The 14,621-nt window shown below is 37.8% G+C and overlaps 1 protein-coding gene across 1 annotated transcript; it reads left to right on the plus strand.

Annotated features, from left to right (window-relative positions):
- The first annotated feature begins 5,353 nt into the window (after positions 1–5,353).
- On the plus strand, positions 5,354–6,704 carry LOC129510843 (glutamate dehydrogenase 1, mitochondrial-like). Its single transcript, XM_055327136.1, is given in 2 exon segments — positions 5,354–5,877; positions 5,879–6,704. Coding segments are annotated over 2 exon segments (1,335 nt in total). The 5' UTR covers positions 5,354–5,368.
- Positions 6,705–14,621: the final 7,917 nt, after the last annotated feature.

Below are 14,621 nucleotides of genomic sequence, written 5' to 3' on the forward strand. Positions count from 1 at the left end.
TCGATTGCTAACATCTCTTTCATTTAAGAATAATTGCCATTCTTAAAAGGCAATTATGTTTTTTGAATTCCATCTAAATCAATAGCATCCAAAATATGGGGAAAAAATGAAAGCAATATGTCCTTAAGAGTTCCTGATTCTAAATAAAGCAAGCCTATGCTTTAGGCTTCTGAGAGCAAAGCCTGTGACAGATCTTTGAATTTCCCTGAGAGCTGGATGTAACATGAAATATGCTAAAAATTATTAAGTATATTCTAACTAATAAAGCTGTGGATTGCCATAGACATTTTAGCTATGTTATAATAATATTCGGTATATATTTGCAAATCATATGTATATTGGGTTCTATAATATTTTATGAAAGCATACTGATGTTCATTGTTAAATCTCACTGATGTAATAGTTAATTTGTGCTCTCATTAGAAAAAAAAATCTTTTTCATATGCTCAGGATATAATTTCATACAGTTCCCATAAGACTCACTTAAATTAATGTTAGCATTCATTAGTAAATAATAGAGATATAATTTGTAGACTATTGTGCCCCAAAAAAGTTCACAAGTAAAATTATTTCTAGATATAAAATGTTTAACCTTGTATAGCCAACTGTATAATATGTTAAATCAAAATATAAGCACCTCTTCCGGGGAGCCAATATAACACTTTCACTGAATCAAGAAATACTAATTAAAAACCTCGGTCTCAACACCATTCTAGATGCTCTAACTTAATAATTAAGAGGAAAGACTGGAGCCAGACTGACTGGGTTTGAATTCTTTCTCAGCAATTTATTAGCTTTTATGATTTTGAGGAATTTAATCTCTCTGTGCAGTTTCTCAACCATAAAATAGTAATGATAGCAATAATGATATGTACTTATATTGTTGTTATGACAATTAATCAGCTCATATTAGTGTTTATATATAACTAATATCATCCCAAATATGTTTGTTTTTATGAATCTATATTTATATATTCAAATATATGAAGTGATATTAGTTATATATAAATATGTAACAATATGTTAATGTACCTATGTATAAATACATATATATATATGTATTTAGAACAGATCATTTAGATCAGTGACTAAAAAACATTAGAACTTAAAAGTGTTTTCTGTCATTATTAATGATGGCTCACTAGTGAACAAAAAAGAAAGACACCTGTTTTCAGGGAACATACATGCTATGGAGAAGAAAGAGTAAATAAACGAATACTATAGAAAACCCCAATAGTAACTAATACTAGGCTAAGAACTAAAACACAGCCATGTGGTAGCGAGGGAACAGTCATATACCTCTGGCTGAGTTATGAGAGCAGGCTTCTCCTGGAAGGTGACATCTTAGTAACAAGGCCAGTAGAAAGATTTTAAATACTATTCTGTGTCCATGAAAAGCTTTTGGAGGGTTTAGGATTGAAGAAGGAGGGAGAAAAACTGGGATATGTACAGATTTTGCATATTAAAATTAGTTGAGTTTTTATATGCAAATTTTAGGAAGGCATTTTGGAAGCAGGCATGGAATAGACTTAAATAAAACAGATTATCTTCAAATATTTTATTTTGACCTATTCAGTTAATGTTAACATTTCATAAATACATCAATTACATATGACACATGTAATAAATATGTAACAAAAATCCAAAGAGGAAAAGCTGAGTATTTCATGTACCTAAACTATATAAAAGAACAATGACAAAGACTTGCCAAGATAATTCTTGAAAAAAAGAATGAGTTCTTACATAATCTTTACCTAATTTCTTCCAATGGTTGCCTCTTGCATAATTATGATACACTCTCAAAACCAGGAATTTAACATTAGAACAATCTATGTGTGTGTGTTTCCATCTTAATCGTGTGTGTAGATTCATAATATCACCACATCAATCAAGATGCAGAAATACTCTATCACACGAAGAACCCCATCTGCTAGATATACCTCCATACACACACCTAGAAGCACTGCTTTGGCTGTGTCCCACAGTTTTTGATATGTTGTATTTTAATTTTCATTAAACTTAATGCATTTTTAAAAATTTTTCTTAAGTCTTCTTCTGAGACACATAGATTTTTTTAAGAAGTGGTTGTTGAGTTCCAGGTGTTTGTAGACTTTGTGCTACCTTCTCCTCATTGATTTCTAAGTGGATTCCATTGTGCTTAGGTCAGGAACACCCTTTGTATAATTTCATTTTTTTAATCTGTTGAGATTTTATGACTTAGGGTATCTATCTGGTACCTATCTGGAGATGCTTAGAAAATGTGTATTCTGCTACTGTTTAATGTCATCATATCACATTCAAATAAACAAGAAAAACAATCTAGCTTATTGAAGGATCTCCTTTATTTTATCTCAGCAGTGTCTCTCAAGCTGAAAATAATACCGTTCACAAGATGACAAAACTAACAAAAACCTACCACTTCTCCATCTGCTCACCTTTATCTCTTTTGTTTCCCCAATTCTGTTTCTTCCTTTTCACACTTAACCTACTCAAAGCCATGATCAGCCCATTAGAAAAGTGCTCAGCTTGTTTCTGTGGAATATGGTCCCCTTTCCTCTTTCCCTTCTCCTTATAGGGCTCGTGTTTTACTTTACTTTCAGTTGTTATCCATCAACAATTATACACAAACAATTCTGAACTTCCTCTTCACTCTTAGCTGCTCAACTGGCAAAGCCGATGATGTTTACAGAGTTGCAAACCAGAAAGTGCTAAATTGATGCAGCACATTTGCATACATTCCACTTGAAAAAATTAAAACAACATAAAACAAGGCAGGTGAGGCATCCCGGGGAAGTGGTGTGAAGGCAATTATTCTGTTTAAAATGTTTTGTCTATATATGGTATGCATGCCATCATTCACAGCCTGTCTTCCTGAATGTGATTTCTGACATCCTGTTGTTCGCTGCGCTACTTAATTACAGTGAGTAATGAAGAGATTTTAAAACCACACTGTCACAGTTAATAGGGTGAATAATTAAAGTAATAGTAGAGTTGGTTTCCCTTCTGTACAAACCGTTTGGTCTTCTAACACATTGTTTAGATTTGCCCACAGAGTGATTCTCTGCCTCAGAATTTACTGCTGCATTGTTTCAGAAGCCTGACTTGACCACTGTGCTCATCACAAGAAGAATGTGAGAGTTAACCTGTGTGAACTCCCTGAAATAACATACTAAGGCAGATAGTTACAGCTTTACATTTCTTTCTCTCTCCCTACCCTTTTCTGGGATTAGGGTGGGCAATTTGTTCTCCTGAAGCAACACTCAGTTGATAATCCATTAGGTGAAAAATTATGAATTCTCAGATTTTCTTTAGTTTCTCAGAGATAAAATAGACAGGTGGAGAAGAGGCATAAACAAAAATAATCTTCACAGTCATTTTTAATTAGTGAGAACAAAAGTATAGAAACCAAAAGTAGCTGACACCAAGGGGTGGGAAAAAGCAAGCATTACTATGATGAAGAAAGGTTCCCGGGAGGGGCACCTGCCTGACCCAGTCAATTAAGCATTCAACTCTTGATTTCAACTCAGGTCATGATCTCAGGGTTCTGGGATCTAGCCTCATGTCATCTCCTTGTTATCTCAGGCTCTGTGCTCAGTGGGGAGTCTGCTTGAGATTCTCTGGCTCTCTCCCCTCCCTTTTATTCCCTCCCCATGCTCAAGCACTCTCTCTCTCTCAAATAAATAAATAAATCTTAAATTGGAAGGAAGGAAGAAAGGAAGGAAGAAAGGAAGGAAGGGAGGAAGGAAGGAAAGAAAGTTGGTTCATGGGAGACAGAAATGGAAAATAAGCCAAAGGGAGAAGTTTGGGGTCAGATTAGGAAGAGTCTTTAATGTCAAGTTAATTATGTGTAATTTACTCTGCAAGAAACTCAGGACCATAGAGCTATGAGCATGAATGTAACGTCATGCAAGTGATTTTAGAAAGATTAAAAAAGGTTAAAGAGTATTGGTTTGTGAGGCATGTGCTTAGTGCTTTAGGATGGATACTAGTTAACTTCAGGTCTTCCAGTGGCTAGAATTCTTCATACATAACTTAAGATGTTATTGTTTAGGAAGTAGATCCGCATATTGGCAACATCTCAGGATTAAAGTAAAAAAAAAACAAAAGTCGTGTCATCTTCCTAGTCTTAGTTTTCTCATCCTGTAAAACATGCTTGTCCTGTCTTCCTCATGGGGTGGCAGCTAGGAGCAAAGTGAGCTGTTTATTGCTGATCCCATGAAAGGAAATCAAATAAGCTGTTGACCAAGTACATCAAGTACATCAGGGTTTGTGCTGGCTACAGGGACAGAGACAGCCACGTTGACAGAGTGCTAAGTATTATCTTGTAAGAGGGAGGTCTGAGTCGAGTATTTACAAAGTTCTGGGTGTCTGGGGTAAGACAAGACTTCTTTTTATTTTATTTTATTTTATTTTATTTTATTTATTTTATTTTATTTTATTTTATTTTATTATTTTATTTTATTTATTTTTATTTTATTTTATTTCATTTCATTTCATTATTTTATTTTATTTTATTATTTATTTTATTTATTTATTTATTTGTTTATTTTTAAGACAAGACTTTCAATTTGGAGGCTGGACCGGGCTGGGCCATGTTTTTAATATCATAGTTTGGAATTAGTACATATGAGGCATTGTTTAAAATGAATTTTGTGAAGTAAACAGTTGTTTCATAAATACCATTTGGTAACTGATTTTTCTGGGAAGGAAGCTTCTGAAAGAAACAATAAAGTTACCTCCAGTCTCATCTTCCTGAGAAAGAATTCTCTAGAAGAGTAAAGTAATATCCATGCAAATGACTGTAAACTAAAGTCATTTACTTTTCTTTGTAGGCAAGCTTTATTTTCAACCCTACTAAGCTGTGTGGCTTAATTTCATAGTAGATACCGTGAGAAATGGGTGCACTATAGAAATGAAGGTTGAGGGATCCCTGGGTGGCACAGCGGTTTGGCGCCTGCCTTTGGCCCAGGGTGCTATCCTGGAGACCCGGGATCGAATCCCACGTCGGGCTCCCGGTGCATGGAGCCTGCTTCTCCCTCTGCCTGTGTCTCTGCTTCTCTCTCTCTCTCTCTCTCTGTGACTATCATAAAAAAAAAAAAAATTAGAAATGAAGGTTGAACCCTTTAAGAGACGTGAATCTGGTTCCAAACCACCCAAGGGAGCGTTAGACATTGCTGTAATTTCCAAAATGCATGCAGTTAATAAATTCATCAAACTACACACTCAAAATGGCTAAATTCTATTGTATGTAAATAATGCCTTCATTTAAAAAATATGTAAGCCTGCGCCCGCGGCCCCCACCCGCAGCCCCGTTATCCGTTACAGCACCGATGTGAGTGTGGACCAAGTGAAAGCTCTGGCCTATCTGATGACCTACAAGTGTGCAGTGGTTGATGTGCTATTTGGGGGTGCCAAGGCTGGTGTTAAGATCAATCCCAAAAACTACACTGATAATGAATTGGAAAAGATCACAAGGAGGTTTACCATGGAGCTGGCAAAAAAGGGCTTTATTGGTCCTGGCATTGATGTGCCTGCCCCAGACATGAGCCCAGGTGAGCGGGAGATGTCCTGGATTGCTGCCACCTACGCCAGCACCATAGGGCACTATGATATTAATGCCCGTGCCTGTGTTACCGGTAAGCCCATCAGTCAGGGTGGGATCCATGGGCGGATCTCTGCAACTGGCCAGGGAGTCTTCCATGGGATTGAAAATTTCATCAATGAAGTTTCTTACATGAGTATTTTAGGAATGACACCAGGGTTTGGAGATAAAACGTTTGTTGTTCAGGGATTTGGTAACGTGGGCCTGCACTCTATGAGATACTTACATCGTTTTGGTGCTAAATGTGTTGGTGTTGGTGAATCTGATGCGAGCATATGATGGTATTGACCCAACGGAACTGGAAGACTTCAAATTGCAACATGGATCAATCCTGGGCTTCCCCAGGGCAAAGCCCTATGAAGGGAGCATCTTGGAAGCTGATTGTGACATCCTGATCCCTGCTGCCAGCGAGAAGCAGCTGACCAAGTCCAACGTGCACAGAGTCAAAGCCAAGATCATTGCTGAGGGTGCCAATGGACCAACAACCCCAGAGGCCGATAAGATCTTCCTGGAGAGGAACATCATCATGGTGATTCCAGACCTCTACTTGAATGCTGGAGGAGTGACAGCATCTTACTTTGAGTGGCTGAAGAATCTGAATCATGTCAGCTATGGCCGTTTGACCTTCAAATATGAAAGGGATTCTAACTACCGCTTGCTCATGTCTGTTCAAGAGAGCTTGGAAAGGAAATTTGGAAGGCATGGTGGAACTATTCCCGTTGTGCCCACAGCAGAATTCCAAGACAGGATATCGGGCGCCTCCAAGAAGGGCATCGTGCACTCTGGCCTAGCTTACACCATGGAACTAGAAACGACCTGTGCCACAGAGCCATTTGGGTATTTTTTGCCTTTAAATGGAAGGTCTCTTCCCTCTGGCTGTGCTGCCTTCCTCCGGCTGCTCCGGAAGGTGGGACCCCCAGGGCGGATCCTGGGGCCAGGAATGCACCTGTTGCCCAGCAGCAGCCAGTGGCTCACTGCCTTGGCTCTGGACGAGTCTGAGACCTGCGGTAGCTCTGATGCCTCTGAGCAGCAGGTGTGGAGCATTTTCAGGGGGTGGCATGGTCTGCAAGTGACTTACTGGTATTTTACATCAGCAAAATAACTCAGTTTTACAGATTGCAACAAAGATAAAAGCTGTTTCTCTTTATGCATGTTATTCTCTTAGAATAAAATAAGCACATGCTGCTGTAATAAAATTGCCTTTAATCACTTAAAGAAATAAAAAATAAAAAATATGTAAATGAAAAATTGAGTCTCCATACTCCCTCCCAAATTTGTATTATTTCCCTAAATTCTTCCATTCACTTTCCAATGCAAGACATTCTGGTTCCACATTCTAATATCCCAGTGTTTTAAGAACCAAATCTTTCCAAAAAGAAAGAGCGTTTACAGAAAAATTCCTAATATGTCTCATGTTCCCATGTAAATTTTTCTTAATTTTTCCAAACATCCACACTTACTTAATGTTCTGTCTTTGTTCAATTTTTCCAATAACCTAAATAGAGCAGCCCCTATCTCTGTGTATTAATCTTGTATACACATCCTCATGAACTAACTTAAATAGGATCTTTTCTGAAAAATCTTTCCACGTTCCTCTTACAACATTTTCATACCAGGCTTATGGCATTTATTGCTTTTATTCTGGATTGTAGACACTTGCTTATAGGTGTGTCAAATCATTAAAACGAGGATTCAAATCTGTTTCATCTCTCCAAGTCTTCTATTATTTAAAAATAGACCTTTCTTGGCTCAGTGGTTGAGCGACGGCCTTCAGCTCAGGTCGTGATCCTGGCGTCCTGGGATCGAGTCTCACACTGGGCTCCCCACAGGGAGCCTGCTTCTCCCTCTGCCTATGATCCTTCCTCTCTCTCTGTGTCTCTCATGAATAAATAAATAAAAAACATCATTAAAAAAGAAACATCCGATTCTTGGTTTCAGCTCAGGGTTAGGAAATCAGGCTCCCCATCAGGCATGAGTGGGGAGCCTGCTTAAGACTTTCTCTCTCCCTCTTGCTCTGGCCCTCTCCCCACCCATCTTCACTCTCACTCTCTCTCTCTCTCTCTCTCTCCTCTCTCAAATAAATATATAAATAATAAAATAAAATATGAAAATAGATCTTGCATATAGAAAGTGTTTGGTAAATATTTTAAAAATGGATGATTGGTTGATTAGATTGTGTCTATTCAAGTTTCTAAAGATACCTCCAGAGGATGGTACACAGGGCAGGTAAAAGGTTCTAGTGTGCTCTAGAACTGCCAGATGATGGTCCCTGAGCCTTCAGAGAAAGGAACTCAGAAGGAGAACACAGTACACAAAGAATAACAAAAGGGAACCATAGACAACAGAGAGTGATGAAGCCTGGATTCTGTCTGCAAGTCAGCGAGAAAATATATCGTAAAACTATTTAATGTTTTCTCTGGTAACATTCCCCGTATCTCCTTTGAATCTAACCAGTAACAATTCTAATTTGGGACCTCCCCACCATTATGCTGTGCGTTTATGTGCCTACGTATCCACTACTTAAAAGTATGCATTGTCTCATAATTCTCTTTCTGCCATGCCTCAACTTTGCACAGTTCTCTGTGTAGACAAAAGACATGGCTACAATTGATTTTCCTCCAGTGATGGCATTTAATTAATCACCCCAGGCCCCAGCACCTGAATTCTGTTTCTCTTGTCATTTCCTCCCTGCCCCACTGCTTTATACTATTTTGCATTTCAAACACCGTGGTATACTTGTTATAACACCTATTAGGTTCCCTTCTCAAGCTTTGAACTCACTCAGGCTGCAGAATGGATCATCTTATTATCTCAGGCTCTCAGGTAAACTGTAGCAGGGCTGTGATTTGCATGAAGCACATCTTTCAGGGTGTGGGAAGGACCAAGATGACAGGATGGAAGCACCAGGCTTTCAACTTAATTAGTTCCACCCCCATGTCTGGAATTTTTTACTTCCTACTTTCAGCCACAATTATGCAGAAAACAAGTGGAGTGGTAATATTTTACTTGTGAATTAAGGGTTTATTTAATAAAGCTGTGCCGCCTTGTTACCTATTTCTTGGAGCCTAAGGCACATCTGTGTAAAGATAAATAGAAATTCCTATTTATGTGCTATTTCTTTTAAAACTTTGCTCTCTCCTGAATTAATATTAATTATTTGAAAAAGGAGGAAGAGAGTAAAAGTAATGCATACATTGCCAATTATCCTAAGACCCAAAAGCACAGTGTCTGGGTATTAGATTCAAAATAAATAACTTGGGTAATTCCATCGTCCATTTTATTTTGAAAACTTTATATGGAGGGATGCCTGGATGGCTCAGCGGTTGAGCATCTCCCTTTGGCTCAGAGCTTGATCCCGGGGTCCTGGGATCAATTCTTGCATCCGGCTCCTTGCAGGGAGCCTGCTTCTCCCTCTGCCTGTGTCTCTGCCTCTCCTTCTGTGTCTCTCATGGATAAATTAAAAAAAATATAAAAAGAAAGAAAAAGAAAGAAAGAAAAAAAGAAAGAAAGAAAGAAAGAAAGAAAGAAAGAAAGAAAGAAAGAAAGAAGAAAGAAAACTTTAGAAGAGAACAAATCAGATTCGATTTTGTACCTAACAAACAAGGAGGGAAATTTCTGGGTGGAGCTGTGACGTTTTAAACAGGGCCATTCAAAATTGTGTTTTCTTTTGAAATTGCAGCTACTCTGTCTCTCAGCCTTTACCCTGAAATTCAAATGGTGGTTGTTGCCTTCCCCTGAGGATTAGGAGAGCATTTTACTAAATGAATAAACATACAAAATCTTCAAAAATCGTGGGAAAAGTCTCCCTTTTTTTTGTTTTTTTGTTTTTTTGGGGGGGCTTTTTTTTGGTTTTGGGGTTTCAAAACGCCTCCAGTGACGGTGAGAGAAAAGTCATACAGAGAGATGGTCTATGATATTTCTTCTCCCTAAAATATACTTTCCCTCACCCACGTTTTTTTAAGAATTTTTTAAAGATTTTATTTATTTATTTATTCATGAAAGACCCACACAGAGAGAAAGACAGAGACAGAGACACAGGTAGAGGGAGAAGCAGGCTCCATGCAGGGAGCCTGACATGGGGCTTGATCCCGGGACTCCAGGATCACGCCTGGGGCTAAAGGCGGTTCTAAACCGCTCAGCCACCCGAGCTGCCCAACACCCAAGTTTGTTTGTTTGTTTGTTTGTTTTTTATGACAGTCACAGAGAGAGAGAGAGAGAGAGGCAGAGACACAGGTAGAGGGAGAAGCAGGCTCCATGCACCGGGAGCCTGATGTAGGATTCGATCCCGGGTCTCCAGGATCGTGCCCTGGGCCAAAGGCAGGCGCCAAATCACTGCGCCACCCAGGGATCCCAACACCCACGTTTTTTAAAGCTAGCTTCTACAGTTGGCTGTTTTTCTTTATTTTTTTTAAAGCTTTTATGTATTTATTCATGAGAGACACAGAGAGAAGTAGAGACACAGGCAGAGGGAGAAGCAGGGTCCTTATGGGAAGCTTGATGTGGGACTCGATCCCAGTACCCCGAGATCAGGCCCCCGAGCTGCAGGCAGATGCCCTCAACTGCTGAGACATGCAGCCATCCCCTGTTGGCTATCATTAAATATTACTTCTTTCAAAAAGCCTTTTCTGAAACTTGAATTAAACTAGTTGTCTCAGGGAGTTCTCAGAGCACCCAGAAACTTCTCCAGTTTGCTGCAGTTTCATGCTCTATTCTAATGCTAGCTTAACTGCTTGGACCCTCATATAAACTTCAAGCTCACTAAGAACAGTATGATGTAATATTTTACTGTTCTACTCCCAGTTGAGACACTATATTATGTACTACTAAAAAGCTCATTCCCACTCCGTGAGGCTCACAACAGAACAGGGCCTTGTGGTGAAATGAACTCCAGCCTTGGTTTACTGGCTCTGCAGTCTTTTCTCGAAATTGCTAATAATTTCAACCTTGAACTTGTATTTTATGTGTGAAGTCAATGGGACGACGGAGCCTGTGAACAAGCAGAGATAATCTGCACAGTGGGTGAGTCTGCATGCTTCCTGGCTCGCTTGTTTGCGCTCAGCTTCGAATGCCCCATGAGCAGAATCCTGGGAGGCCCGTGACACATGAAAGCAAGTACAGGGGCATCAGGTAAGGAGAGGCACTGATAACGTGGAGATGTAACACCTCCCAAAAAAGAAGACTCTGGTGTTCCAAGAAAGACAGAGAACCAAGGAAGCCGTCCCTGTTCTTTATTTGTGCTGCACGACTGTGTTAGCCAACAACTTACACTGAAAAGAAGGACATCAAGGAAAAGGAGAGTGTGGGACAAAAAAAACAGACACAAACAATTTTCTCTTTCAGCCCTTTGTACTCATCTATAAACCAAAGGTAGAGAATGTTGGTAGGAGGTGTGCATATTGGGAAGTGAAATATAAACAGCTGAGTTAATTTTGTGTGTGGTTTCCACCATTCTGGCCAGAGCTGCATACATATGCTCTCATGAGTGAAGAAATACAGATTGTGCAATTCCAGTTATTCAATATACGAGTTAAAGGCTCCTATTTGCATTTAAAACTGGTATTGCACAGCATAAAGATAAATAGTAAAAGTATCCCTAATAGGTGAGAATTTTAATTCTTCTTTAACTAGAATATTACACAGCAAATATAAAATACCATGGCTCTCTGAAAGAGCTAATAGAAGACAGGAAAATTCTTTCTATTTAGCTCCTTTAATGACTCTATTTACCTTCTTTTTCATCAAAGAAAGCCACATTTTCATTTTGCACTGAGTCCTGCAAAGTACACAGTCAGCTATGCAGTCAACTTTTGATGCAGCAAATGTGGTTTCAAACCCCCATGCATTCCAAAGAAAGAACCTGCCCTTGACTAGTTTCTGGGAGATAAACCTGAGCCCTTGCATTATCCTGCTTGATAAAAGTGCTTTCATGTACAGGAGAACTTTGGCCACACTGTATGGTTTGTGTTAATGATAGAATTAATGGCAAATATCTATTTTTATTCATCTGGGTCTCTGGGCCATGTTGTATCAGTTTAACCTCTGGGAGATGGCTGGAGGCTGAACAGCTAAGGTCAGGTACACAGGGGCTCTGTGCTCGTGTGATCTGACCTCTAATAAAAACCCTAAATGTCAAGGCTTGGGTGAGCTTCCCTGATTGGTAATATTTCATACATTTTGCCATACATCATTGTTGGGCTCTTAAGTGCTGTCTATAGGACTAAACTGAGGTCAGCTGAGATCTTCTGCTTTGATTTGCCTAGACTTCAGGACACATGTCTGTTAAAGTTTGCTAATTTTAATCTATAGCCTTTCTCTGTAGTAAACCTTTTTTAAGTGAATATAACAGCTTTACTGAGTTCTGTGAGTCTTTCTAAAAAATTATCCAACCTGAGAGTGGTTATGGAGACCCCTGGAACACTGGCTCTAACTCTAGGTTACAAATTGGGACACCATGTTGTCCACAACTGGGTATTTCCCCCAGCATGAAATATGAGTATTGTTCTTAAAGCAGAGGATTGGTGTAAGATAGAAAGATTTAACTTTACAAACATATATGAATTTTTTTTCTCCTTTTTAAGTCTGAATAATATTCTGTTGCATGCATCCACCAAATTTTGTTGATCTAATCATCTGTCAATGTACACTGTTGGTGTTTTGGGGTGTCTAGCTTCTTTAGCTTTAAGTTTGGGATATATGAAGTAAGAAGAAAATCCAGAGAACTCACCACAGTGAGTCAAATGCAAGATACAGTAGTAGAAACACCCAACCTAAAAAAATAGCATGAAAATTGGGGGATAAATTATGAATAATCCTCAGTGACCTGTGGGACTATTAAAAATTTCTGAATTTTGTGATATGAGAGTCCTAGAAAAGATGAAAAAGACAGCAGAACTAAATAAGTACTAGAAAAATAATTTTGAATATTCTGTAAATGTGAAAAAAAATTATAAAATCTTGTAGCTTCAAGAGCTGAGAAAACCTCTACTAGAATCCCCAAGAGATCCAGACCAGGACACAGTAGTCAAATCTCTGAATACTAAAGGCAAGGAAAACATCTTGAATGTAGTAAAAGAATAACTATCCTTACCTTTAGGGGAAAATGATTTGAATGACAGTGGATTTGTCATCAAAAACCATGGAAGCCAAATGACAGTGGCACAACATTTTTCAAGGGATGAGAGAAAAGAACTGTCAACTGGAATCTTCGATTCACAGGATACATCCTTCAGAAATGAAAAGAAAATAAAAAAATACTCTGATAAAGGAAAACCAAGAGAACTTGCCACCAGCAGACCTACCCTAAAAGAATGACTAAATCAATTTTACCAAAGAAAGAAGACAACAGAATAAAGAACCTTGGAAGATTAGGAAAAAAGAGCACAAGAAGGAAATATAAGGGTATATATAATAGACTCTCCGAATCTTCTCTTGAGCTTTTCAAATTATGATTTGTAAGTGAAGCAAAATCATAATACTATCAGATACAGTTCTAAATGTATGTAGAAAAACTTAATTATTAGTATTAATAATGTAAAAATTATTGAGAGCAATTATAAATGGAAAATAATAATAGTATGTGGAGGGAGGCAAGGTTTCTATACCACTAACACTGGTAAAATAATAGCATAAGTAGACTATGACATGTTATGTGTATATAATGTCATAGCCAGAGAGACCACTGACAAAGCTATAAAAAGGAGATATACCCAGAAACACTGTTCATAAATCAAAACAGAATTGTAAAAACTGTTCAAGTAAACCACAGGAAGGCAGGAAAAATAAAATACAAGGAAAAAAAAAGGAAACCCTAGTAAAATAAAATGGCAGACTGAAGCACTAACATATCAGTAATGACACAAAATGTAACTTGTCAAAAGACATCCATGAGAAGACAGAGATTGGCAAAGTGGATTAAAAAGTGTGACCAAACTATAGATTCTACAATGAATTCACCTTAAATATAGTGACAAAGGTAATAGATATGTAAAAGAATGCAAAAGATATATCATGCAAACTTTACTCAAAGGAAAACAGTAGTGGCTTTATTAATATCAGTTAAAGTACACATTAGTTCAAAGAAGAGTACCCAAGACAGAGAGGGATTTTTTTTTTTTTTTTTTTTTTTTTTAGGAAGGGACATTATATGAGAAAAGGTCAATCCAGCAAGGAGACACAACAATAATGAATGTGTATGCCTGAATATATAACATAACTGCAAAACATCTGAGGCAGAAACTGACAGAACTGAAAAAGAAATAAACAATTTTACAAATAACTGATAGAGCAACTAGAATGAAAATCAGAGCAGGTATAGAAGAATTCAACACCAATAAGATCTAATAGGCATCTGTAGCACACTCTACCTAATAGCAGCTGAGTATGCATTAATTTCGAGTGCCCTCCGATATGTACCAAGATAGACCATTTGCTGGAACATAAAAAAACACATCATCAAATTAAGATCATTGAAATTATATACAGTGTGTTCTCTGGGGAAAAAAAAGAGCAGTTAACTATAAATTGATACCAGAAAAAAAAATCTCCAAACATTTAAAAAGTAAACATCACATGTAAATGATCCATGGATCAAGGAGAAAGTCTCAAGGGAAATAAAAAATGCATTGAACTGAATGAAAATGAAAATGCAACAGAAACCACTTTGGGAGTTTCCTATATAACTACATATGCAATTATCCCATAAAAAGGAAAACTCAAGAATCTATACACTAATATTCACAGCAGCTTTATTTATAATAACACCAATCTGGAAACCCTCTGGATAGCCTCCAGTGGGTGAAGAGTTAAACAAACTGTGGTACGTACAGACCACGAAATACTAGTCTAACTAAAAAGGGAAGAACTATGGATAAAACAGATAGATGAATTTTTTTTTGGATGAATCTTGAGATAAGTATAATTTATGGAAAAAATAAAATAGTTAAGCACATTATAATTGTACTTACGTTACATTGTTGAAATGCCAAAATTATAAAAGTGGAAAGATTAAGTTGCCAGGGGT

The sequence above is a fragment of the Nyctereutes procyonoides genome, unplaced genomic scaffold, assembly GCF_905146905.1.
Source record: "Nyctereutes procyonoides isolate TBG_1078 unplaced genomic scaffold, NYPRO_anot_genome, whole genome shotgun sequence".
Lineage (NCBI taxonomy): Eukaryota > Metazoa > Chordata > Mammalia > Carnivora > Canidae > Nyctereutes > Nyctereutes procyonoides.